The 27,635-nt window shown below is 28.8% G+C and overlaps 4 protein-coding genes across 4 annotated transcripts; all 4 read right to left on the bottom strand.

Moving 5' to 3' along the window:
• Positions 1-1,575: 1,575 nt before the first annotated feature.
• On the bottom strand, positions 1,576-3,174 carry LOC134826920 (insulin-like growth factor-binding protein complex acid labile subunit). Its single transcript, XM_063839432.1, has one exon. The coding sequence runs from the start codon at positions 3,172-3,174 to the stop codon at positions 1,576-1,578; it is 1,599 nt and encodes a 532-aa protein (XP_063695502.1).
• Positions 3,175-18,083: 14,909 nt separating this feature from the next.
• On the bottom strand, positions 18,084-18,872 carry LOC134833692 (attacin-A-like). The gene has a single exon (XM_063848111.1). The coding sequence runs from the start codon at positions 18,825-18,827 to the stop codon at positions 18,255-18,257; it is 573 nt and encodes a 190-aa protein (XP_063704181.1). The 5' UTR covers positions 18,828-18,872; the 3' UTR covers positions 18,084-18,254.
• A 1,210-nt stretch (positions 18,873-20,082) lies between these two features.
• LOC134826891 (uncharacterized) lies at positions 20,083-21,016 on the bottom strand. The gene is made up of 2 exons (XM_063839397.1): positions 21,012-21,016; positions 20,083-20,956 (listed from the first exon to the last, which is right to left on the bottom strand). Exons 1-2 carry the CDS (start codon positions 21,014-21,016, stop codon positions 20,083-20,085), a joined length of 879 nt encoding a protein of 292 aa, XP_063695467.1.
• Positions 21,017-24,437: 3,421 nt separating this feature from the next.
• On the bottom strand, positions 24,438-25,747 carry LOC134838551 (uncharacterized). Its single transcript, XM_063854100.1, has 2 exons — positions 25,600-25,747; positions 24,438-25,552 (listed from the first exon to the last, which is right to left on the bottom strand). Exons 1-2 carry the CDS (start codon positions 25,745-25,747, stop codon positions 24,438-24,440), a joined length of 1,263 nt encoding a protein of 420 aa, XP_063710170.1.
• Between the last annotated feature and the right edge of the window lie 1,888 nt (positions 25,748-27,635).

Below are 27,635 nucleotides of genomic sequence, written 5' to 3'. Positions count from 1 at the left end.
AAAATTTACATACATTGATGATATAGATCTTTGATATTTACAAAGTTTATGTTTTTGGTCTCTTATACATTCATATTTATAATTATTTAGCAGAAGAGAAGTTCATTAATATACACAAAGAAAGAGCGCAAAAATATAAAGGACTCATTTTTAGGAATAAATATTTATACTTTATGAATAATGTTTCTTATTTTTCTTGTTGTTTTGTTTTTGCTTTTTATTATTAAACTTTTTTTTTTGTGGATTTTCACATTTACATAATTTGGTTTTCCTTTTTCTCTTGATTATCTTTGTTTTATTTCTTTTTTTGCTTATAAACGTATTTATAATAACGAGAAGTTCCTAATCAACATCATTCGTCGACTTTTTCATTTAAATCGGCAGAATTTCTCGTTTTATTTCTCAGTTTACAACAATTAAGTGACTGTTTGCGGTTTTGAATTAATTTCCTGATTGTATTTTCGGATAAAGTTAAAACGTAATTGAATAAAATGAAAATTTTTCATCGCACACAAAATATTTTGAGTTTTCATAACCTTTCCTTTTATATTTTGCCTTTATATTTTTTTCATACTTTTTTTTGTCGATCTTTAAACTTTATGTAAATATATAACTCCAATGATATGATTTGACTAGAAAAAGAGCAAACAAGTCTTTTATGTCGTTTTTTGCCGTTCATGGGTCACTTTTAATAAGTAGAAATAGTTTGTATTCATCATAAGATTTTTTTTCGTGCTATTAATGCTTTTTTAGACAGACTTTTTTTTTATCATTTATGATTTAATGAATGGATGATAAGATGATAAAATGCAGTAACATTGCTTTGTTGTTAACTTTTTCACACAGAACTTGTACTAAAAATGTATATTTTTATGTCAAAAATTGCTGACTTAAATAAATCTAATAATTCACTGTTTTTTGTTTGTCATTTTTTTTTTCTCTTTTCCAATATTTTTGCATAACTGCTTGTGTCATCTGTTTGTGGGAGGCATGAGAAGATGTAGGAAGAATAATTTTTGCCAACAGCATCGCTCTGATTGCAATTGATATGTTTGAGATTATTATATGTGATGCGAGAAAAAAGCATATTTGCTTAAAATATTCAATCATTGTGAAGAAATTCGGATTCCAAATCTGCTTATCATTTGTCCTTTCAGTGATATTAATACACACATCACACAAGCAGTTACGAATGTCGGATAGAGAAATACTATTATATGATATTTACATAAGATTTCACGTGATTGGTGATTCAATTTCGTCGTGTCTTTGTCTTGACGAGGCACAAGAAGACTTTCTTGTACTTTGTTGTTGTCGAAGTGTGTAATGCACGGGCATCTGTGTAGATATAACATTAATACTTTGATTGTTTCTGTGAAAGTATTCTTGGTTCAATTTATACTCGGAAATATTAGTACTTGTTGTCGCGCTATTCGCAGATGAAGAAGACGAAGTACCTCCATTACTGCTGCCCGATGAAGTTGAATGGAAATAAATGCTTGCGTGTTTATTATTTGGCGCGCCAATTGTGTTACAATGGAAAACACGCGGCGGTAATGGAGGGGGAACGGCTAGCTATAACTCTGAAATGGGAATCGGCTTGAAATAGTTTTGGTGCGATGGAGAATACTCCGCATAATGACACACGGAAGGCGTCATCGAAGGCGCGGGATGCACTTTATGTATATATTCGTAGATATTTTGATTTGTGCGAGAGAAAAAATCCTCATCGGAAAAGGTTTTCTGATATTCTTGCTCTTTTTCGCCCTTAAGATTATTACTTTTATGCCAAATGCATCGTAAGTAGTCCATTATGTGATATCTAAACTTAAATGTAATTAATGCTACAGATGTGATAATGGCAGCTGTTCCTACCAAGAAAACTCCAAAAATCGCTCGTTCGCGTGCCGAAATATGGATACAACCCATCAAATCGGGCGTAATATGTTCCAACGATTCGCCATGGAAGCGTTCAGGAGTCATACAAATAATTGTGTTCATTGATTCATTGTGTTTTTTACTTGCCAAAAGTTGTCGCAACCACATTATATTACAATCGCAACGAAGAGGGTTTTCGCTGACATCGAAGCTCTGCAAATCTTTCCACGGCAAAAGTTCTTCGCGGAACGTTGACAATGAGTTATCCTTCAACGCGACATTTTTCAAGTGCGGTAATCCGCTGAAAGCTCCCTCCTGAATGTCAACAAGTTGCTTGTTCGATGCAATGATGATCGTTTCCAAATTTGTGTTGGCAGCAAAAGCTCCTGTTTGAATTCGTTTCAAGTTCAATGCGCCCGTGATATCGACGCGTTTGAGGTTATTTAAACCGAAGAAGGCCCCTTCTGGTATCATTTCAAAGTCATTTTGACCGATAATAAGCTCCTCCAATCGCTTCAAGCGAGACAATTGAACAGTTGGCACTTTTGGAAAATGATTATCGCTCAAATCGAGCGATTTGACGCGTTCTAAGCCCAAAAGTGAATCTTGTGTCAAATTTACCAACATGACGCCATGCAAATCGAGTTTGCTGAGTGCTTGTAAGCCTTGGAAAGCACCTGCGGGAATACTCATGAACGAATTGATACCCAAATACAGTTCAGCGAGTCGAGCCATTGGTTTGAAGCTCTCCGATGGAATTGTCGCAAGATTATTATCATCCAAATACAACACTTTCAAGTTGAAAAGTCCCGAAAATGCTTTTGGATCGATCTTGTTGATGCGATTTCCCGCCAAATTCAGTTCTTGCAAATTTGGTAGTGTGAAAAACAGGTTTGAATTTAGCTCGTCGATGAGATTTTTGCGTAAATTCAAGACTTGTAAGTCTGTCATGCCGAAAAACGTTTGATTTGTCACTGAACTGATTTTGTTGTTGTTCAAATGCAATTCCAACAACTTTTTCTGATAGATGAAGGTTTTTGGCGGGATATTCAACAAATGATTGGCACTCAAATCCAACATTGTCAACTCAGTGTAGAACGACACCGACGAATCTATCGTCTTGATTTTGTTGTATTGAATGATGAGGCGTTCAATGGACGGATTCAGGGCGATTGGTAACACATCTAAATTGCCTTCGCCGCATGTTACATGGAGTTTTTCGTCGTCGCACAGGCATTTTGTGGGACAATATGAGATTGCTGTGATGTGTTGCAACAAGAAGACAAAAAGTACCATAAGATATGTACACGATGAAGATGATGAGAACATTTTGTTGTTTGTCTGAAAAAAATAAGAAGAAGAAAAAAAAAGTTGTTAGAAAATTGCTCACATTGGTCAGCTTGTTACAAAGTTATACGAAAAGAATATCAATCACCCCGACAATACTTTTTTTTTTCGAACATATTGAACAATTGATGCAAGACGTCGTTGCTCTTCAAGTGTAGCAGAGTAAAAGGTACAAATCCAATAATAAAATTTACTTCTGCTTACTTTCAACAACAATTCAACTTAACGAACGAACGAAGGACGAAAAAACAAACAAGAAAGAAGCTTTCCTTTGTGTCTAATTTGTTCGAGTTCGATAAATTTTTTATTCATTAGAGAGAAGTAAGTAACCCGTGGATAAAAACACACGAGAAAGAAAAAAATTGCATTTGACTTTTCTTTTACTTTTAAAATCAAATAATCCTTCAGACGATATCTCAAGTTTCTTTTTCGACGAATTTTGATTTGAAATCATGATTGATCTTTTTTTTTACTTTTACAAGGTAAGAAATCTTTGTTTCAAGAAAATTGATTTTGTATGTTTTATTTTTTTTTTAGTCTTATCATCATCATTATCATGAAGATTAATTTTTTATCATGTTTTAAAACATTATGTGTTCTAATATTTAATTTTTGCTTCATTTTTTTTCAGAATGCAATACAGAAATTCTTAAGAGCAGGTAGAAATAAAATTCTTCAAGTGAATCTTGTGAGTAAGTAGAATCTTTAGAGTTAAAATTTACTCTAAATAAATTTAAAAGGACAATTTTTCTGATTTTTTTTTTGCCAAATTTCTATAAAAATGGTCAAAAGGTATATATAATTTTTATTTGTTCCTTTTTATTTAAAAAAAAAATCTATTTTTTCCTCAAAACACATTAAATACGAAATTGTCTGTCTGTGTGAATAAATCCTTAACAAAGGATCAGAGAACAACGAAGAAACGTGGGAAACAACTTCTTATAAAAAAATATTTTCTTGTATGGTTACTCTGCTCAGGTGCATCATTATTATAAGTTTATTTCCTAAATCATTATATAATAAAAATGAAGATGAAATTATTGACACTAAAAGATTTTTCAGTTAAAACTGTATGAGATGAGATGATAAAAAATTATTTTTTTTTAAATATAGATCAGGTAAAATCGTATCTTCTCATAACGTTAAGTTACAAAATTATATTACATCAATATTTTTAAGGCGTTATTATATTTTATTTTATTACGGCTCCTTATCGTTCTTCACATATTAAAAAGAGCGAAGGTATAGAAATTGTCAAGTCAGGTAACTTTGACAGAGATAAGCTCTTAAGTAAACTTGGTTATATGCTTTTTTTTTTGAGGAAAGTTAAAAAGGGAAAGAACATCAATAACCGATCAGCGATAAATAAGAAATAAATGAGCCATAACCAATTTTTTCTTCCAGTTCTTTGATATTATAGTCATGATGATGATAAGTTTCTCGTCTATTCAAGTGTAAATCTTTTCTTCTCACTTTTTTTTAATATTATAGTTTAAATAAATGATATGTTGGTAATTTACACATTAATTTAAAGAACCACAAAGCCAACACATAATTTATGTCTTTTTGTAATTGAATTGTGTCTCAAAACTTAGAGAGAGAAAATAGAAAAGAGTAATTCGATAAAGAACGAATTAAATATTTCCGGTGAGACGTAAACATTGGTATCAAACAATGACTTGATCTTTGTAAAATTCTTATTTTAATTTTTATTTTAAAGGGGAAGGAATTTCACACACGAAAAGAAATAAATTTTAAAGGAGTGATTTTTTTGCATTTATAAATTAATTGTTAGGTAAATATACTTACTTTGTTAAAATTAATCCGAAGAAATTTTTTTAAAATTTATTTTTTTTTATTTAATAAAATGAAAATTTATGAACTTTAATTATTTTTTTTTTTATAATAATGTCACTTTTTTCATTTTTATTGTTTTGATTAATTTTTTTAATTAATTTATTTTTTTAAATGTCTTTTAATAGACGATTTATTTTTTCATAAGTTCTTTAAGCCAACATTTTAATTTTTCACTTGTTAATTTTTTTTTTGTGTTTAATAAATTCACAAAATATTTCGGCGCGATAATCACTTAATTAATTATTTTCAACACAATTGCGCGCTCATAACATGTAATAATTTTAATTCCTCATAAGTATTTGTGGATTATCCGATTAATGTTCACGATATAATTTTTTATTGTATTTCCCGCGTATACAAAATGATAAAATTTTATTTCATTTTTAATTAATTTAATTTTATTTTTTTTTTTACGAGAAAGAAGTCGTGTTAACGCTCTGACAGTTGCTTTTAATCTGAACTGTCTCTACAAAATACGACTCCCTTTTATAACATAAAATGTTCGAGACAGCTGAAACATTTTCATGGTACGTGAATGAGTGCCGAGTGTTCGGTTGCATTCGGCTTTCGGAGAGAGAGTATCGCCCGGCGTTGTGTATGAGCTTTTATGGTAGGCATACGAGGATGAGAGCAAAAGGAAAAGAAGGAAAAATGTAAACAAAAACTGTTATATGGCAAGTTAGATATAAATAAACAGAGAATTTTCATCAATGAGTGAATACGATGAGTAAAAAGACATGAAGCGCCGTTTGAATTGAAGCGGCAAACATCGAAAACTATCACTCTTTTTCAATTTCTCTCATTATCCTCGCGAAGTGACTTAAAAAAATATAAAAATTGTATTAATTAAAATTAAATTTGAGAAACACATACCTCTATTCCTTAATTTATTTTAAATTTATTGCATTTGCAAATCTGCACAGTGTTCACCTGCTTCAATTTTGCGTTTCCGTTTCTCGTTTTCGCATCTTCTTTTTTATTTTAAACCATCCTGTGGCATTAAACATCATCATTGAATAAGTTGAATTCGTTTTTTTTTATACAAACATATTTAACAAGACCTTGTTCTTCTCCTTTCGTCTTATCCTGTATCTAATCTGCTTTTAATTTATATGTTTGTTGCTTCGTCTTTTTTTTTTTATCACAGTCAGGCCGCTCCAAATGAAAATCAAAAATAAAGTACAAAATTTTTGAAAATAAAATGGCAAAATAAAAAAAAAATTTGAAATACTTATTTTCATACAAAATGACAAAAATTTAGCAATTTTGATCGTTGATCAACATTTTTGTTGTTTTTTAATAATCTTCTTTGAAACTTTCAAATTAAAAATTGATTTAAGATCATTTTAAGTTAAAAATTGAAAAATTAAAATTTCATAAAAAATAACTGTCAAAAAAATTTGAAAAAAAAAAATTCAGTAATTTTATGAAAAATTTTTTCAAAGAAGAAAAAAATAGTTAAAATATGATTTTCAAAACAAAAATTAAAATAATTGGAAATTTTTTATAAATTTTTTTGAAAATGTCTTGAAAAATTATGAAAATACAACAAAAAACGATCAATTTTGATGAAATTTTTAACTTTTTTTTTATTTTGACTTTTAAAATGGGGCATCGGACTTTATTTTTGATTTTCGTTTGGAGCAGCCTCAGTCATTTTTATTCGCGACTTCATTATGTGTTTCAATATCGAGCAGCACACAGTAAAAAAAAAGTAAAACATATTATTACCGATTGCATTTGCACTAATTGGGTGGTTTCGGTTTCTTATTGCAGAACTTGAAGTCTCTCGAAAGTTGAGAGCAACGTGCAAGGATGTATATACGGTTATCTCTTCGTCATGGTTTCGCATTAAAATTATATTCTTCGTTATATTTCGTTTCGCTTTATTATCAATCGATGTACACGCGTATTTCTTTTTCTTTTCAAAATTTCATGTTTATTTATTTATTTATGCATTCAATTCTGAAATTTATCTCTGTTATAGATGGGTTGATAGCGATTTTTATGTGGATTTTATTCTAATTGGACATTTGTGTGTTTTGGTTCAATCCCGCCCAGCAAGCAAAACTAATTGATTTGTTGTGTGACGTCGATCTTTTTATTGCCTGTGCATCCAGAAAATCATTTGAATATGGTAAGTAGAAAATCTATGAAATATTTCTGAACCACATCAAAACAGCTCCCCTTCTTCACTTTTATTTTTATATCAAAGTGAACTCAAATTTGTATGAAGGAAAGTTTTGACAACCACACATTCAGCTGTTTTTGGGGCATTTTACACATTTCCTGTCTACCGCACACACACACACACGATGAACGCAAACATTTATGAGATGATGTGCGCCCCAAAATATGAGGAGAGAGCAATCATAATAATTTGATATGGGTCGTTTTGTGCGAGTGATAAACGATTCAAATATATGATATGTGTGGATGTGTCTGCAATAATAATAACAACAACAAGCAATTTTTCCTTTATTTTTCTTATATTTTTAGCGGGCATCGCCATGCTGATGCAAAGGGTAGATTTTTGCAGAGAGATATTTTTTTTAGGTGTGGTCGTCATTTTTTACGTAATAATCTCCTCATCTCTCCTTTCTTTTTCAGATATATTCAGGATTCCAAAACATATCATAACAGCAATTCTTTTTTCGTTTTGTGTGTCAAACAGTAGCAGACTAATATCATCATTGTTTGTCTCCCCCTTCATTTGTGTCAGTGTCATAACAGATTCTTTTGCTGCTATTTCAAGTTACAATTGAACAAAAAATTAAAGATACTCATAAATCGTTTTTTCCGGCAGAAATTTTTTTTTTTGCCTTCAAATTGCAATATGGAAAATGTCATCATCTGCTCTATTCGTCGACTTTGGCTGTGTTTTTGCCACAAAAGAGACTCTAACTAATATTCCTTACATGATTAATTGCAATGAATATCAGTTAATCGAAATCTATTCAACCCTCAGTCGTTCGTTATGTATGCGAATATTTTTGTTTTCCGCACGCCGAATGGAAAATTGATGAAAAAAATGGATTTTTGCTAACACACAAGCATGTCAGTAACGTGTGTCAAGCGAGATATGGATAATTGATAGTAGCAGATTTATTTTTATTTTTATAATCCATGACGATTCGACAACATTTTTTAAGGGATGTAAAAAATTATTACATGTTCAATTAGAAAAGTTACCACGTGTCTCTCTTTATACGAGGGTTGAGCGTCATTTATATCAGATTCAGACGCAAATCAATAAAAAAAGTCATGTTAACTTTTTTACCGCATTTAGAATCAAGTAAATGATCATTTTCAGTCTATTTTTAATCAGTACCATTGAAACCTAAAAATAAATAAGATATTAATAATAAATTTTATGTTCTAATTTGTTGTCGCATATCCTCTCAACATTCACTTCTGTTGTCTGTTGGCTACCAATAACATATTAATATTTATGTTTAATGTTCATATCTTGAGCAGGCATCTATTTTATCATTATTATGAGTTGTTATTGTCTCTTTTCTTAAAAAAAAAAATAAATTCAAGATAAAGTGGTAACTCTTTCCATTCGGTTTGATCTATTCAAAAAACCCAAAACATGGAACAAAAGAATATAACCTGTCCCTTAAAAATTTTATATTTTTTTCTTGTAATAAAAAAAATTGTCTCTATAGAAAAAAATATGATAAATTATACAACAAACCATAATAACGGGCGATAATATTCCGAGAGACATTAATTTTTTAAAAATTTATTGGGACAGTCTTTTTTTTATCAAACTACTTCTTCTTCTTACGACGCACAGCATGAGCAGAGACTCTTACATGCATGAGACAACAATTGAGTCAAGTGTATCTATCCGGCTTATCGCTTAATTAATTGCATCCAAAAATCATAATAATCATTTTGATTGAGATGTTTCTTTGTATATTTGTTATGGGTGTATCTGAAAACATAAATTATTTAAGAACCTTCCAACGAAAAAGAACACAAAAGAGAGAAACAAAAGATTCTTACCTCTCATCTCCTTCTCTTGGTTTACACTTTTTTTTATTTAGGCCGCTCCAAATTTTTTTCTATGTTTTTGTCCCCTGCCCCATTTCAAAAGCCGAAAATCCAATGGGGCAAAATAAAAAAAAAAAAATTGACCATTTTTTGGTCATTTTCCTTACTTTTTCAAAAAATTTTCAAAAAAAAATTTTTAATTTTTAAAATTTTTTGTGTTGAAAATCGAAATTTTACATGAATTTTCTTCTATAAGAATATTTCCTAAAAATTATTTTTCAAAAATTTTTGACTGTTTTTTTTATTAATTTTTTTTTTTTTTGTTAAAATTTTTAATTTAAAATACTTTCAGATTAATTTTAAATCATCAAATCTCAATACCATAAAAACATCTAAAATATTCATGAAAGACCAAAAAAAGTTAAAAATTTAGCATTTTGTATGAAACCGTATTTCAAATCTTTTTTTTTTTATTTTGCCCCCCCCCCCATTTTGAAAAAAATGTTTTGGGACAAAAACATCGGAAAAATTTGGAGCGGCCTTACTGCTTTTATAATCTGAGGCGACTGAGATTTGATTTGAAGAATTCTACAAACAATCGTAATAATAATAACAACTTTTCTGCACTCGTTTTGTCTTGTTGCCTGCATGAAAAATTAACGTCATCGACACATACAAGACGAGAACAACGTCTTGACAAAGGTTGCTGCAGGAAAGCAGGTGCGCGTCTCACGAAACGGCAATTTATTTAATGTGCTTTGCTTACTTTGTTTATTAAAAAATTGAACGAAAAAAAAAAAATCGAAGAAGCAACATTTTCTGTTGGCAGTAAAAAGTCTTTCTCTCTCATTCAGAAACTTTTCAGTATTATGCATCCAAACTTTTTTTTTTATTTTTATTTCGTGATAGGGCTGCGAATGCCGAAGAAATCTTAAGAAAACTCGAAAATAATTAAATTTGAAAGGAAAATATGTTTTGTATTAAATTATAATCCGTAAATTTAATTAAAAACTTTTCGATTTACTTTTAATTCAATTGTTATAATAATAACTTTGATTTAGTTTTAATTGTCCAAAGTAGCAAAGACGCGATAAAACTTTCAAACTGCAATAAAAAAAGGAAAAGAGCAAATATTCTGCTCTAATTATGTTATTTTTACATTTTTCGACTTCTCATCATTAACTAGTTATTAAATATTAAAAAATTTCGACATTTCCGGATCTTGTCATTTCCTTGTCATCGAAAGGAAATTAGAATGAAGTGCACCTTTTCGATATAATTTCATAATTTTCGACTTGCCAAGTTGAGCATTATAAATAAATGATTGATGATGCCGCTATTGTTTGTTAGCTATTCATGAAAAAGTTTTCTGATAAATCACCTTCAAGCAGGGAGTAAAGTTTGTCCTTGAATTGCTTTAATTTTAATACTAAATGAGTGCAATTACGAACATTTAAAATATTTAAACGATGTTGTGTGTCATGTAGACCAAAAATTACGCAATTCTGCGCAATTCATGCTACAAAAAACGCACCCCTTTTGTTTTTTAGTGAATTGGAAATTATTCAACACACGAGGGAATTTTCGAATGAGATCATTCAGAAGGTACCTTTGCTGAGCTTCCATTTGATGAATAGTTCAGAATTAGTTTAGGGATTATGAAGGTGTTGTAAAGCCCCATCATTGACGTTCGTCGACATCGAATTGGAGACAACAACATTCAAAGGGGATCAAAAATTTAATTACATTATATACCGGTAAATTTTTTATATGGCTTGGAGATTTTAGCATGTCTCACTTAAAAAAATTGGATTCTCTCGCATGGAAGACACCCCTATAGATAGATTATCAGATTTAAACTTGAGGGTTATTTATTGGTAGCAATAAAATACCAAACAATTGCAATCGTTATTTTTTTAGACGTTTTCACTGCATGTTCAGTGATACTTTTTTTTTTTGCTACATTTCCCTCGTTAAAGACGAGAGTGAGTCAAATCGAGAATAAAGACATGAAAATCCCAACGCACACGCACCAACCCATTTTTTATCAACATTAATTCTATTACAGTTTTTGGTAATCAAAAATTTCCAACAAAGTACTCTCTACATGAAATCAAAGAGTAATAATCATAATAAAAAAAGAAACACGATGGGGTGCCTTGCGAAACGCTTATCGAAAAAAAGCACTTTAATGGATTAAAAATTCATCATTCTTCCGCATTTCAAAATTGCAAGTTAAACGCTGAGAGTTCCTTAAATTTACTTTTCAGAGGATGCAAAAAAAAAATAACTTCAGCACTTATCGTTTAATAGAATCACAATTCAACCACAAATATCACACCTGTTTCCGGCAAAGTTTTACATCAAATGCGATATGAAACAAAAAAAAAATAAATTTTGCTTACCTGAGACAAGACGAGTCTGTGATGGCAATTAAATTTGAAGTGAGACGACAGAAGAGGCAACTTTGGGCACACACCTTTTATATCGGAAACGCCGGCTACATTTTCGAGAGTTAGTTAAACAAGGAAAAAAAACACAAAATATCCTAAATAAATACAAAATCTGTGCGGCTTCTCTGCGTTCCAAACATCACAAACACGCACTCGAATATACTTTATCTGATTTAAAAATGTTTATTTGCAAACAAAAACTTTCCATTAGGATATTATTCAAAGCACTGTGCTAAATTTCTCTTCGTCAGACAACTAAAAACAAACAGGCGAAATTTTTGGCCCACGTTGTTTCATGATATTTTAAAGTTATATTGGTGATGCTTATCTTTCAACTAACTTTTATCCCAATGAAATGTGCTCGGAAGCAACACTTGCATTAAGATTTTCTGTAGTTTATCATATTTTCAAGTTTATATTTTCTTAATTACAAAAAAGAAATTTATTGCGAAACTTTTGGCTTCGTATTAAAAGCATGACCAAACTTAACTTTATACTTGTATTTATAAAGAGAAGGAGTTTTTTTGCGTGTCTCCGTAACTTTTATGGACTAAATGAACATTTGATAGTAGCACAGTTGTTGCGTTCTTTTTATAATAAGGCCGCTCCAAATTTTTTTTTAACTTTTTGTCCCATGCCCCATTTCAAAAGTCAAAAATCCAATGGGGCAAAATAAAAAAAAAGTTAAAAATTTCTTCAAAATTGACCGTTTTTTGGTCTTTTTTCATATTTATCCAAAGAATTTTCCAAAAATTTTTCAAAATTTTTAAATTTTTAAAAATTTTGTATTAAAAATCGTATTTTAAAATGAATTTTCTTCTTTAAAAGTTTTTTCAAAAAAATAATTTTTCTAAAATTTTGACAGTTATTTTTACGACATTTTTTTGTTTAAATTTTAAGCTTGAAATTCTCTGAGATAAATTTTAAATTATCAAATCTCAATGTAGATACCATAAAATCAACTAAAATATTGATTAATGACAAAAAACTGTTAAAATTTTGTCATTTTGTATAAAAAAGTATTTCAAATTTTTTTTTATTTTGCCCCCCCCCATTTTGAAAAAATTTTTTTGGGACAAAAAGTTCGAAAAAAATTTGGAGCGGCCTAAAGTCTGATTCAATTTTTACCTCTTTACACAAAAAATGTTAATTTTTTTAGGGAAAGGATGCGGCAAAAACAACGACAAAACTTTACACTGGAGATAAAAATGGATGGAAAATGTATTTTTACGACAAATAATGTGTCCCTTTTGTGCATGTGTGCCATGCGAGAAGCATACAGAAGTTACAAGTTAACGAATTACAAAAAAAGGATGTGTTAATTAGTGACATTAAAGTAATATGTAAATGAATGTGTCTCCTGTTAGTCATTTTAATTAGAATATGATGTTCTTCAACTACCGCTTGTTCTTTTTTCAACTCTTTCCTTCAGATTGTCGCTACATATTCGTTAATCATTAAACGAATGGATAAAGTAAATCTCGTGTTTTTGTTGGTATCCGGTTGTCAAGTGAGACACTTTTTACTTGAAGTACTGAAGATATTGAAGCATATCACAAAAACTTGACAAATTGGATAAAATATTGTCTGATAATTACAATAAATTAATGCATAACTAATGTTTGAAGAGAGTTTCAAGAGACGAAAATGGAAGGAAATGTGATACTTTTTGTTTATTTATTATTATTCTTACATGAAAAATTAAAATTTCTTTTAACTTTATTTTACTTTAGGGGAACATTAGACCTTACTTTCGTTTATATAGGTTTGAAATTGTGAGTTTTCAATGTTTAATTGTATTTTTCGAATTTTGTGGAAAAAAATTAAACAAAAATATTTTTTTTTTACTTAAGGCCGCTCCAAATGAAAATCAAAAATAAAGTCCAAAATTTTTGAAAATCAAAATGACAAAATAAAAAAAAAAGTTAAAACTTTTTTCATCAAAATGACAAATTTTTAGTTGATTTTCATAATTTTTGTTGTTTTTTTTAATCTTTTATAAAAAATTTTAAAATTTTAATTTTTGTTAAAAATTGAAAAATTAAAATTTTAAAAAATAACTGTCAAAAAAATTTGAAAAGTAATTTTTTGAAAAAAATTTTTAAGAAGAAAATTCATGTTAAAATACGATTTTTAATACAAAAATTCTTAAATATTGAAAATTTTTTAAAAATTTTTTGAAATTACTTAAAAAATATATAAAAAAGACCAAAAAACGGTCAAATTTGATGAAATTTTTAACTTTTTTTTTATTTTGCCCCATTAGATTTTTCACTTTTGAAATGGGGCATGGGACAAAAAGCTCAAAAAAAATTTGGAACGGCCTAAAATGGATTTTTAACATATATTTTAAAAGTAAAAACTCAAATTTTCAACCTCATTCAAATTTTCCTTAAAAATGTTATTTATTTTCTGCCGTATGCATGTAAAATACGTGAAAGATGCAAGGTCATCTACAATCTTTATTTTTAACGATGCAACACACTTCATTAACGCTTCTCTCCCGTTTCTTACGATAATCATAACAATTTTAAACGAATAATCAAATCAGAGTGTCGTGTGCCTGTCTTGTACGATGTCTTCTAAACGTGCCATCCTCAATTAGAAACTAAATGGGCAATTTTAAAATCAAGATGCGTTTCAGAAAAAATATTCATAATTCGAGTGATTCCCCGAGGGAGTTACTTTAATGTCTCACCCTTCTTGATGTTGACTGCATGTTAAAATGCATGTTTACTTGCGACACTTGCGATATAATTTATGTCGAGTCTTAAGTGCATGTGACATTTTAAATGCGTTTATCCATCGCGCGTACACGAACGATAATGAAGAGGAATTCCTTGCAAAACAACATCAAAAGATACTTTCAAATGTAAAATACTAATAAAATTACCGAGAGCAACCGAGACTACTGTGCGAGGGTGACGAGGATTTTGTACATGTAATTAGACGCAGCAATATATCAAAATGGGATTACAAATGTACTTTTATGTCATTACAGCATCGCATTGACAAAGGCGAATATACTGAAGTGTTTTTGCCGATATTAACCATTTAACATGATAACGAGAAGAGAAACTACGCACAGAGAATATTTAATTGTAGATTGGTTTGTAGAAGAAAAGCGGAGAAAAAACGACGACGATGGCAAAAATTGCAATATATATGAAATCCAATTATATTTCTAATACCTTAAATGAGCTTTTATGTGTGTTGCAGCAGTTAAATGCAATGTCTCATGTCTCAGCTGGAGGCATCTTTAATAGTCTGTTACTTTCTAACTTGTGAAAAAGACAAAAAAAAATGGATGGGGTGCGAAAAAGAATTATGAAAATAGACAAGGGTAGTTGTTTCAGAGCATCTCCATTCGAAAGCAAAACTCCCCAACAATTGTTACCTGACCAAATATCAAAACAAAAATATCCGTAAGGCACGTCACTCGCAATGACACGATTGCATGTTTTTTTTTTATTTTTTTATTATGTACATTCTTGCTCTCTCAAGCTCCTTCCTTTTCGTTTTTTTCTCAAACAAGCCTAATTATGTTTTCATTTGAGTTGTACGTTCAATTCTCTTCGCTTCATACACTGTGAAAAATTGGTGTCTCGTTTTTTTTTTCTCAAGTCAATTTTCAACCCATATTTGATGAATTTGCGAGAATTTTTTTTTAAATTTTTAAAATTTAATTTAATTTTTTTTATTTCGTTTTAGGACAGAAATTTTTTTTTTAATTTTTAAAATTTAATTTATTTTTTTTATTTCGTTTTAGGACAGAAATTTTTTTTTTAATTTTTAAAATTTAATTTAATTTTTTTTTTTTATTTTTTTTTAATTTAAAATTTAATTTATTTTTTTTTATTTCGTTTTAGGACAGAAATTTTTTTTTAAATTTTTAAAATTTAATTTAATTTTTTTTATTTCGTTTTAGGACAGAAATTTTTTTTTAAATTTTTAAAATTTAATTTAATTTTTTTTTATTGGACAGAAAATTTTAGATTATTTTTTAAGTCAAAAAGGATTTTAGAAGGACAGAAAATGGTAAATATATTTATTTTTTTCATTTTTAAAATTTAATTCTATTTTTTTTATTGGAGAAAAAAATTTTTTTTAATTTAATTTAATTTATTTTTATTGGACAGAATTTTTTTTTAATTTTTAAAATTTAATTTAATTTTTTTATTGGACAGAAATTTTTTTTTTTAATTTTTAAATTTTATTTAAATTCAATTTTTTTTTATTGTACAGAAAAATTTTTTTTTAATTTTTAAAATTTAATTTAATTTTATTCGACAGAAATTTTTTTTTAAAATTTAATTTAATTTTTTTTTTATTGGACAGAAATTTTTTTTTAAATTTTTAAAATTTAATTTAATTTTTTTTTATTGGACAGAAATTTTTTTTTTAATTTTTAAATTTAATTTAATTTTTTTTTATTGGACAGAAAAGTTTTTTAAAATTTTTAAAATTTAATTTAATTTTTTTTGTTTCGTTTTAGGACAAAAATTTTTTTTTTAATTTTTAAAATTTAATTTAATTTTTTTTTATTGGACAGAATTTTTTTTTTAATTTTTAAAATTTAATTTAATTTTTTTTATTGGACAGAATTTTTTTTTTAATTTTTAAATTTAATTTAATTTTTTTTTATTGGACAGAAAATTTTTTTTTAATTTTTAAAATTTAATTTAATTTTTTTTATTGGACAGAATTTTTTTTTTTTAAATTTAATTTTTTAATTTTTTACAGTTTTTGTGAATCATAATTTTTACAGTAAGGAGTCTCATTGCACCTTAGCGGAAATCCAACAGAAATCAAAATAAGCCTGAAGCACTTGTTTTTTTAAAATGTTAAAATGTAAACTTTAAACGCTGCGATAATTGCAACTCTCTCGTAATTATTCGTTTTTATGTTTAAAACAAAAAAAAAAATCATCATCAGAGTCATTTCCAAGAATTTGTTTAATTGAGTTACTATTCAATTTTTGCCGAGAATTTTTCAGGAATTTTGGATCCTTTTTCTGTCGTATACTTTTAATTAGGTTACAACTCATACTGAATATGAAAAAAGTTCAGAATTAATTAGGATTGTTTGCTTGTGTTTTATTTCACATGAAAAAAAAAAACAAAAATGTTGCTCATCTTTTCGTATTTTATTATCATCCTTTTTGTGGTAAATGTGCCCGCTTTTTCTTCAAAATACATTCTGATACAAGAAAAACAAAATATAAAACAGAAACGTGATGTGTGATTTGTTGCTATTTAACTTGCCAAGAGAAGAAGAAGAAGAGTTTTAAGGAGATAAGGAGTTTCGTGTTAGAGACGAATACGAGACACGTTATCAAGGAAAAGTTTGAGGCAGGTTTTGTTATGTAAATGTTGCATTTTACTTTATATTTTCCTTAATTTGTATTATTTACGTGAGAATGTTGGTTGTTCTTCTTTCCAACTTAAACATAACCTGCATAATGTTTGTCTTCCGAAACATGGCTTGAAAATTTTTCCGAGAAAAAAAATATCATTGATGAAAATTCACGTCGCGCTCCATTTTTTTGTCGATTCACACCTTCTGAAATTGATATCAATTGCCTTTGTGTTTAATCGCCTTTAGCTAATTTCTGCTATATTGTCTGAATTGAAAAGTTTTAAGACGAAAATGGCTCTTATTTAACAACACTTCATTTAATATGAAAGCAATTTTCAAATAAAACTCAGGCTTTAATTAAATGTAGCAAAGATTTAAAATGACACGTGAGAGTTTCTGCGTCGCTTTTGTGACACGAACATCCGAAATTTCCCTTGCAGCTCACGTATCAATATCAAAGTGTAGCTTCGTCGTTGTTATCTTATTTCAATATTTTTACACAAAACGAAAGAATAGAAAGAAGAAAATTAAAACAAGTCCCTTCACGATAACTATGTTAAGATTCAGTTTAAAATTTCGAGTCGTCGTCGTCGTTGCAAAATATGTTTATTTAAATTTTTAAGGTTAAACTTATGCAAAATAGATCGGCGACAGAAGAACAGCATGACAAACTGATTGTTTTTCGACAACACTCAAGCGGAATGCTAAATAGCACGACAATAAGTTGTAAACTCGAGCAAAAAAGATAGATGGAGACAATACAAGGGATGTGTGATTATAATAAATTTCTTTACTTTAGGCCGCTCCAAATGAAAATCAAAAATAAAGTCCAAAATTTTTTAAAATAAAATGGGGGGGGGGGGCAAAAAAAAAAAAAAGTTTTGAAATACTATTTTCATACCAAATGACAAAATTTTATCAATTTTTGAGCGTTAAATAATATTTTTGATGTTTTTTTTACTATTTACTTTGAAATTTGCTTATTTAAAATAGATTTCAGAATATTTCATATTAAAAATTAAAGAAAAAAATTTCATAAAAAATAACTGTCAAAAAATTTTGAAAAAAAAAATTTAATAATTTTATGAAAAATATTTTTAGAGAAGAAAATTTAAAATATGATTTCCAAAATAAAAATTAGAATAAATTGAAAATTTTTCAACAGTTTTTTGGAAATTTTCTTGAAACATTATGAAAATACACTGCAAAACGGTCATTTTTGGTTAAATTTTTAACTTTTTTATTTATTTTGCCCCATTGGATTTTCGACTTTTAAAATGGGGCATCGGACTTTATTTTTGATTATCATTTGGAGCGGCCTTATTCTAATTTTTTTTTTTAATTTTCAGAATATTTTTCTTAAAATCTACGTTGATAAGTAATTCCTCCAAAATGATTTGGGCGACTATTTCCGTACGGGCTGAAACTTTGACTTCTTCCAACATGAGCATCCAAGCTGCTATGACGATCTTTAAACAAATTTACATTTCCTTGCACACGAGTCTCCGTTTGCTTGAACATTGGAGTATGCGAGACACTTCCCGACAATCCATGTCCATTAGCATGCGTGTATCCCAAACCGCCGCCTGATGTACCGAAGCTCTTTCCGTGATTCGGGAAATTGTGTGTGTGAAAAGCGTTGGCATCCAATCTGTGAGGTCCTGAATTCGCCAAATTTAAGCTACCTGATCCCGTTACTTGACTTCCAACGCCGAGTGTATGAGATCCGCCGAGAGAAGCGGCATGATTATTTGCGTTGAACGTTGCTGCGCCTCCGAGAGTTGGCGGACCATTTGCTGGTTGAGAACCGTAACCGCTGAGAACGACATTGCGATTGGCGTCTCCGAATTGTTTGCTTGCTGAAGTGTGATAATCGCCTTGAGCGTTAACAGAAGACACTGCAATGAGAGCAAGAACGGTAAATTTCAACATTTTTTTATTTGAAAGTAGGTTTAAATATTCTATTTTGTTGTTAATTCGTTCACTTAATGATGCTTTTAGATGATTTCGCTTCATATTTATACGGATTTTGACTTAAGAAAATGTAAGTCCCCGTAAAATATTATCTAAAAATCACCATTTAGTCTTACTTTCGTTATAAAAAATCAAAAAATCACAATAATATGTCTCATTGGGAATCCCCTTGTACATTTTAAAATGTTATACGTCGCAATTATCAAGTTTCGTACAATATATTGCATCTTATATATGATGAACGTTATCACTTTATAAACAAATAGCGTCGTGTTGTTTTCATGATCTTGAGAAATCTCTATGGAATGATTACGAATCGATATTTGCTTAAGGTTCTTTCTTTTTATTCTCACACACGCTGTGAATTCCTTTAAAAATCGATTAAGATCACTCAAACAAACAAAACTTTTGTCTTCGAAATCATTCATTCTTCCTCGGTTCTCATAACAAAATAGAGGAATGCAATATATTTGATGTAACCCGAAATCTCACATTTTCTTTTGAACATTCATGACTTGCAGTTTGTGGTCAAGCAAAAGCCCGGCATTGTTCAGTGAATCGAAAAAACAACAAAATTTACAAGACAAAACTATTTTCTCACTCACTCCTTCCTTCATTGCATTCAGTAGGAAACCGAAAAACTGAATAAGTCATTCAAAATGTTCTGCTTCATGTTTGTGGGAAATTTCATCAAATCAAGGTAGGTATGTTAAACTTGTATTTAATTGTCGACCGCAGCAATTGAAGCGTTTAAATGGTGTAAGAAATAATATAAGATTAATAACCATGTGTTTGCGGTTAAATGTGTTAGCTGCTGCTATAATATTATAATTTTCGATTTCAAGTTGCGCGTTTCGAAAATTATCGAAAATTCTTGTTAAATTTTATATATTTACGCAAATTATTCTAAGCAGCAGCAAATTTGGAAGCAGAATAAAATTTACGATTTTAATTTCCGGTTTTGTCTGAAGATTTTTGTGCAAAAACAATACAGAGCAATATCAACAGAGGCACGAACGAAAACCAAGAGTGTTTTATCATATAATGAAAATCTTGATTTATCACACGCTTTAAGTGCATGGATTTTGGATTCTATTTATATATTTCCATAATCTCGTTGTTAACAGACCCCCTTTTTCGTCTTGAGTATCGCATATGTAAGAAGGGGTGATCGTCCTTTTGATAAGAAATTGAAAAACTCTCGGACAATGCGTCAGAATGGCAATTGAATTTGTGCATTTGCTACCAGTTTAAGAGCTTTTAAAAAGTCTCGATATAAAAATCGATTTTTCTTGTTAAAGCACTTGTGCAATATTTCAATTTCGTGTTGCGATAACATTCGAATGTCTCTTAATATTAATATTTTTGTTAATTGTTCTTTCGTTACAGCTCCGCATTGGGTTTTATCATAATTTTGAAACAGTTCAGACATATTGCTAAATGTATCGTGATATCGTGAAAGTTTTTTCAACACTTCGGAGACAACAGCTCGTTCATCGTTTGTTAAGTTATTGTCAACGCCATCATTTGACGGTAAATGTTGCAACGGAACAATTAGAGGATTATGTAAAAGTCTCTTTTGAGTAAAAACCTCTTCAATCAAGTCACAGAATCGAATGTAGTCAACATATCCGTCTCGTAATGGCGCCTTAAACATCACACAAAGAACATTCATTTCGTTATCCGTTAAAATAATATCGGCATTTCTCAAGCTACGTTTGAATTCCGAGCAAGTAATGACTTGATGATTGATCGGATCAAAGCCAGACATGAATTGAAGAATGTTGGTTCGTTTCTTGACGACTTGAGATTTAACGTTAGCAAGAATCTCGACGATGTCGTGTTCATCTTTAGGAGGTTCATGAAGAGTGCGACGATTAACTAAAATTTTTCGTTGAACAAAATCTTCGTATTTTGGGCGAATAACAATTTGAGGTTCGATTTTTTTGAGAAAAGCGATATAGTGAAAACCTTTGAAGTTGGAATATTTTTGTTCGATTGCTTGAATTTCTTCACCCGTTAAAGGAGTTCCTAATTGAGAAAGTACTTGATAGAATTGATTTAATGTTACATAACCCAAATTGTGCCTAAAATTAAAAAAAAAATAGAGAAAGTAGTCGTCTAAAGCACGACATACTATACCGCATTTCGATGTTATATATATACGCTTTTTTGTACTCCTCATTTCACAATTTCGTACTCCTCAAGTCACATTTTCGTACTCCTCATGACCCTTTTGCAATTTCATACACTTTCAAAACAAAACCATGTCAAAGGAATTTTTTTCAGTTTCAATTTTTAGCAGTTTTGAGTTATAAAATGATTAAAAATGATAAATTAGAGCCCTCTGACAAATTTCAATCCATTTGGAGCAAGATTTGACAAAAATGACTTTGACACAGTTTTTGACACAGTTTTTTCCTTGATTTAGTTTTTAAGACAAAACTATGTCAAAGTAAAAATTTTTTTTCAGTTTCAATTTTTTGGCAGTTTTGAGTTATAAAATGATTAAAAATGATAAATTAGAGCCCTCTGACAAATTTCAATCCATTTGGAGCAAGATTTGACAAAAAAGGCTTTGACACAGTTTTTGACACAGTTTTTTTGCTCTTGATTTAGTTTTTAAGACAAAACTATGTCAAAGAAAAAATTTTTTTTCAGTTTCAATTTTTTGGCAGTTTTGAGTTATAAAATGATTAAAAATGATAAATTAGAGCCCTCTGACAAATTTCAATCCATTTGGAGCAAGATTTGACAAAAATAGCTTTGACACAGTTTTTGACACAGTTTTTTTGCTCTTGATTTAGTTTTTAAGACAAAACTATGTCAAAGAAAAAATTTTTTTTCAGTTTCAATTTTTTGGCAGTTTTGAGTTATAAAATGATTAAAAATGATAAATTAGAACCCTCTGACAAATTTCTATCCATTTGGAGCAAGATTTGACAAAAATAGCTTTGACACAGTTTTTGACACAGTTTTTTTGCTCTTGATTTAGTTTTTAAGACAAAACTATGTCAAAGAAAAAATTTTTTTTCAGTTTCAATTTTTTGTCAGTTTTGAGTTATAAAATGATTAAAAATGATAAATTAGAGCCCTCTGACAAATTTCAATCCATTTGGAGCAAGATTTGACAAAAATAGCTTTGACACAGTTTTTGACACAGTTTTTTTGCTCTTGATTTAGTTTTTAAGACAAAACTATGTCAAAGAAAAAAATTTTTTTCAGTTTCAATTTTTTGGCAGTTTTGAGTTATAAAATGATTAAAAATGATAAATTAGAGCCCTCTGACAAATTTCTATCCATTTGGAGCAAGATTTGACAAAAATAGCTTTGACACAGTTTTTGACACAGTTTTTTTGCTCTTGATTTAGTTTTTAAGACAAAACTATGTCAAAGAAAAAAATTTTTTTCAGTTTCAATTTTTTGGCAGTTTTGAGTTATAAAATGATTAAAAATGATAAATTAGAGCCCTCTGACAAATTTCTATCCATTTGGAGCAAGATTTGACAAAAATAGCTTTGACACAGTTTTTGACACAGTTTTTTTGCTCTTGATTTAGTTTTTAAGACAAAACTATGTCAAAGAAAAAATTTTTTTTCAGTTTCAATTTTTTGGCAGTTTTGAGTTATAAAATGATTAAAAATGATAAATTAGAGCCCTCTGACAAATTTCTATCCATTTGGAGCAAGATTTGACAAAAATAGCTTTGACACAGTTTTTGACACAGTTTTTTTGCTCTTGATTTAGTTTTTAAGACAAAACTATGTCAAAGAAAAAAATTTTTTTCAGTTTCAATTTTTTGGCAGTTTTGAGTTATAAAATGATTAAAAATGATAAATTAGAGCCCTCTGACAAATTTCTATCCATTTGGAGCAAGATTTGACAAAAATAGCTTTGACACAGTTTTTTTGCTCTTGATTTAGTTTTTAAGACAAAACTATGTCAAAGAAAAAATTTTTTTTCAGTTTCAATTTTTTGCTCTGACAAATTTCTATCCATTTGATTTAGTTTTTAAGACAAAACTATGTCAAAGAAAAATTTTTTTTTTCAGTTTCAATTTTTTGGCAGTTTTGAGTTATAAAATGATTAAAAATGATAAATTAGAACCCTTTCAATTTTTTGGCAGTTTTGAGTTATAAAATGATTAAAAATGATAAATTAGAGCCCTCTGACAAATTTCTATCCATTTGGAGCAAGATTTGACAAAAATAGCTTTGACACAGTTTTTGACACAGTTTTTTTGCTCTTGATTTAGTTTTTAAGACAAAACTATGTCAAAGAAAAAATTTTTTTTCAGTTTCAATTTTTTGGCAGTTTTGAGTTATAAAATGATTAAAAATGATAAATTAGAGCCCTCTGACAAATTTCTATCCATTTGGAGCAAGATTTGACAAAAATAGCTTTGACACAGTTTTTTTTTGCTCTTGATTTAGTTTTTAAGACAAAACTATGTCAAAGAAAAAATTTTTTTTCAGTTTCAATTTTTTGGCAGTTTTGAGTTATAAAATGATTAAAAATGATAAATTAGAACCCTCTGACAAATTTATATCCATTTGGAGCAAGATTCGACAAAAATAGCTTTGACACAGTTTTTGACACAGTTTTTTTGCTCTTGATTTAGTTTTTAAGACAAAACTATGTCAAAGAAAAAATTTTTTTTCAGTTTCAATTTTTTGGCAGTTTTGAGTTATAAAATGATTAAAAATGATAAATTAGAACCCTCTGACAAATTTCTATCCATTTGGAGCAAGATTTGACAAAAATAGCTTTGACACAGTTTTTGACACAGTTTTTTTGCTCTTGATTTAGTTTTTAAGACAAAACTATGTCAAAGAAAAAAATTTTTTTTCAGTTTCAATTTTTTGGCAGTTTTGAGTTATAAAATGATTATAAATGATAAATTAGAGCCCTCTGACAAATTTCTATCCATTTGGAGCAAGATTTGACAAAAATAGCTTTGACACAGTTTTTGACACAGTTTTTTTTTGCTCTTGATTTAGTTTTTAAGACAAAACTATGTCAAAGAAAAAAATTTTTTTCAGTTTCAATTTTTTGGCAGTTTTGAGTTATAAAATGATTAAAAATGATAAATTAGAGCCCTCTGACAAATTTCTATCCATTTGGAGCAAGATTTGACAAAAATAGCTTTGACACAGTTTTTTTTGCTCTTGATTTAGTTTTTAAGACAAAACTATGTCAAAGAAAAAATTTTTTTTCAGTTTCAATTTTTTGGCAGTTTTGAGTTATAAAATGATTAAAAATGATAAATTAGAGCCCTCTGACAAATTTCTATCCATTTGGAGCAAGATTTGACAAAAATAGCTTTGACACAGTTTTTTTGCTCTTGATTTAGTTTTCAAATCAAAACCATGTCAAAGGATTTTTTTTTCAATTTCATTTTTTATGCCCAGAGACCCTTAGGGTACTCAAATAACTAAGAATTACTTACAAAAATTTTGGGACACACCGGAACACACACACACGACAAGTCGAGTTTAATACCGCATTTTTTCTTCGAAATGCGGTAAAAATTTTTTGAGATATTATTTAAACATACAAACTTAAAACTTACCGATCAAAATCTTTGAAAAAAGGTTCAAGAGAAAAACTTCTTTCGTTCAAATTTTTTTGAATTTTTGATTCAATATTTTGACATTTAATTTCGTTTACGATATCCTCCTGTGTAATTTCTTTCAAAGGCGGTAAACTACAATTTCCTTTAGAATATCCACACTCGATCTCGTTCTTGAACAACTTCCAATTCACTAATTCAGGATTTTCTTCTTTAGCAAAGACTTCACAAAGACGTTCTATTTCTTCTTCTGACCAATAAATTCGATTCAGACCTGATATACCAATCGCTTCTAAAACTCGTTTAAATTGAGATTTTGTGACACATCCATGAAGAAACGAGTCGAATTGACGAAAATATTCTACCATATTAATTTTATTGCTTACAATGTGTTTTTGAATCGACTCAAAAATGGTATTTAAGTCAATAAATGCTCTGTTTCTCCGATAAAAATGACTCGTAACAGATGGATGGCATGTCGATGGTCTTCCAAAAATCCAATTTCCAGTTTCAACTTCTGATCTGTTGATGGAAGGTATTTTTACTTCAATAAATTTTCCCGGATAATTTTGAGCTACATCTTGTTCGTACGATGAAGGTCGATTTCGATCAAAGAAACAAACGTAAGTCTCGATATCTTTGACAAAATTTTCATAATTGATAGTATACGAGTCTTGTATGTATTTTTTAACCAATATTTGAAAATCTTTGTTGCTTAGTTCTATTCCGAGGAAATGTAAGAGACGGTAGAGATGAGAAAATGTAACTGTTCCGTTATTTTTGGCTATTACTTCGTAATCTTCAAAATATGGTTTTAATGCAACTTCTCTGAGACGAACACTATGAGCAATTTTGGTGAGTAACAAACAAATATGATGATTTTCGAAATTCGATAAGGTATTTTTCTCTACGGAGCCTCTTTGATCTGTACAATTTTTTGACACATCTTCAAGAACTTCATTAGGAAAGCCTTCCATAACGTCACAAAATTGCTTGTAATGAATTTTCCCATTTCTTAACTTGAAGTAATTTGATAATAATTTTATTTCCAATTCATCCAATGTCAAAATTCCACGCAAATTTTTCATCAATACAGTAAAAAATTGACTTTCTAAAAAAAAATTATTAAAAATATATAATAAAAAAAATATATTTTACCTTCAACAAGTCCTGTTCCTCTTGGATCATAATTCCGAAATAAATAACTCAAGGCAAAACCTTCTTTCTCAAGTACTTTTCTGACTTTTTCACACACTTGCCACACAGAATTTAGAAGTTGTCCATTAAAGCTCTCTTCATTTGTCATTTTGAACAAAATTTTCTTATTAAATTTAAAGTATCAGCATTAAAATGACAGATTAATCAGCCTACTTGATTCTTATTTAAAGATCATAAACAATCGTAAGACCATCATAAATGTCTTTAATCCATTTTATTATTAAATATTATCATAAACTTGATCTAAACTCTCATATCATCCGAAAGAAAGATAAGAGGTTAAATCATTCAAAACACCTACCTAAAGATACGTGTCATTATCTCGATGACTTAAATTAACATCAACATGTGGTCGGTCTCATTGCATTCTCTTTAACGTATTTACAGGTAATGATAAAAGAAAACCCGAACAGAAGCCGACTCAAGAAGATGCAAGAATAATACATTCATTGAATAGAGATTAAATAGCAGAATAATGTGATTTTGGGTCATAAACTAATAATTTATGCGTCACGAGAAGGCTCGAAAATGGAACATTAACACAGATTAGAATTTTGTAAGTAAACAAACAAATCCAAGGTACTATTGTTGTCTGGGTAATATTTTGTCATATTTTCCTTTTCGTCTTCGGTGTGTTTAGAATTCCTTCATTTCGTTCCAATATATATTAGGGAATGTTGTGAAAGACGAAAACGAATTCCTTTTCTAAGCTAAATCTCATTTTATTTTATTACACAACCCAAAATAAATACTTTTTGCCTCATACGTCGTCGTCGTCGTCGTACTTTTGTTTGTATTCACAAAGATTAAGTAGAAAAAGGCACATTATTAAGGATTAGAGAACCACATAAGAACGGGATTAAAGAATAGAATAAATAATAATAACAACAAAGCTTTCGCAACAAAAAAACGAATGAGCTAAGAAGACGAACTTCTCTATTGTTCGTGTGTGTGCACTCGAAAATTTTGTTGTTTTCGCAATATCTTCAAAGGTTCGAAACGAAACAGTTTTCAATATATATTCAAAGCAATGAATAGTTATTTATTTGAACTTATGTTAATGCAACTGGAAGTAATTCACTGACGGGGGTAGCGAAATATTTATTAAAATAATGGTTGCAAAGCGTAAGCAATAATAAAAAAAAAAAAAATTCATGGGAAGGCGAGGAGATAAGATTTTTTTCCAAATTTTGAATTTTTTTTTTTTTTTTTGATTAAAAAACTTGTTCAGGACAAGTTTCATGGGAAGGCGTTTGACGAAGAGAAAAAATTTTTTTTTTACAAATTTTTCAAAAATTTTTTTTTTTTTTGATTAAAAAACTTGTTCAGGACAAGTTTCATGGGAAGGCGTTTGACGAAGAGAAAAAAATTTTTTTTTCCAAATTTTTCAAAAAATTTTTTTGATGTAAAAACTTGTTCAGGACAAGTTTCATGGGAAGGCGTTTGACGAAGAGAAAAATTTTTTTTTCCAAATTTTCAAAAAAAAAATTTTTTTTTTTTTTGATTAAAAAACTTGTTCAGGACAAGTTTCATGGGAAGGCGTTTGACGAATAAATTTTTTTTTTAGAAAAAATTTTTTTTTTTTTTTTCAAAAAAAAAAAATTTTTTTTTTTTTTTTTTTTTTTTTTTCCAAATTTTCAAAAAAAATTTTTTTTTTTTTTGATTAAAAAACTTGTTCAGGACAAGTTTCATGGGAAGGCGTTTGACGAAGAAAAATTTTTTTTTTCCAAATTTTCAAAAAAAATTTTTTTTTTTTTTTTTTTTTTTTAAAAAAACTTGTTCAGGATAAGTTTCATGAGAAGGCGTTTGATTTTTTTTTCCAAATTTTCAAAAAAAAAAAATTAAGATTTTCATAAGATTTTTTTTTGATGAAAAATATCGCTCAAGACAAGTTTCTTGCCTTCCCATGTTTGACGAGGAGATAATTTTTTTTAAATTTTTATTTTATAAAATAAATAAATTTAGATGTTATCCCG

The sequence above is a fragment of the Culicoides brevitarsis genome, chromosome 1 (assembly GCF_036172545.1).
Source record: "Culicoides brevitarsis isolate CSIRO-B50_1 chromosome 1, AGI_CSIRO_Cbre_v1, whole genome shotgun sequence".
Taxonomy (NCBI): domain Eukaryota; kingdom Metazoa; phylum Arthropoda; class Insecta; order Diptera; family Ceratopogonidae; genus Culicoides; species Culicoides brevitarsis.
The sequence above is the reverse complement of the archived record's forward strand: the minus strand, read 5'-3'. Positions and strand labels throughout refer to the sequence as shown.

Coding starts and splice junctions, on each gene's coding strand:
- LOC134833692 (XM_063848111.1), bottom strand. CDS start 18,827: ATGTTGAAATTTACCGTTCTTGCTCTCATTGCAGTGTCTTCTGTTAAC.
- LOC134838551 (XM_063854100.1), bottom strand. CDS start 25,747: ATGACAAATGAAGAGAGCTTTAATGGACAACTTCTAAATTCTGTGTGG. Junction 25,553..25,599: donor AGGAACAGGACTTGTTGAAG/GTAAAATATATT, acceptor ATTTTTTTTTAG/AAAGTCAATTTTTTACTGTA.
- LOC134826920 (XM_063839432.1), bottom strand. CDS start 3,174: ATGGTACTTTTTGTCTTCTTGTTGCAACACATCACAGCAATCTCATAT.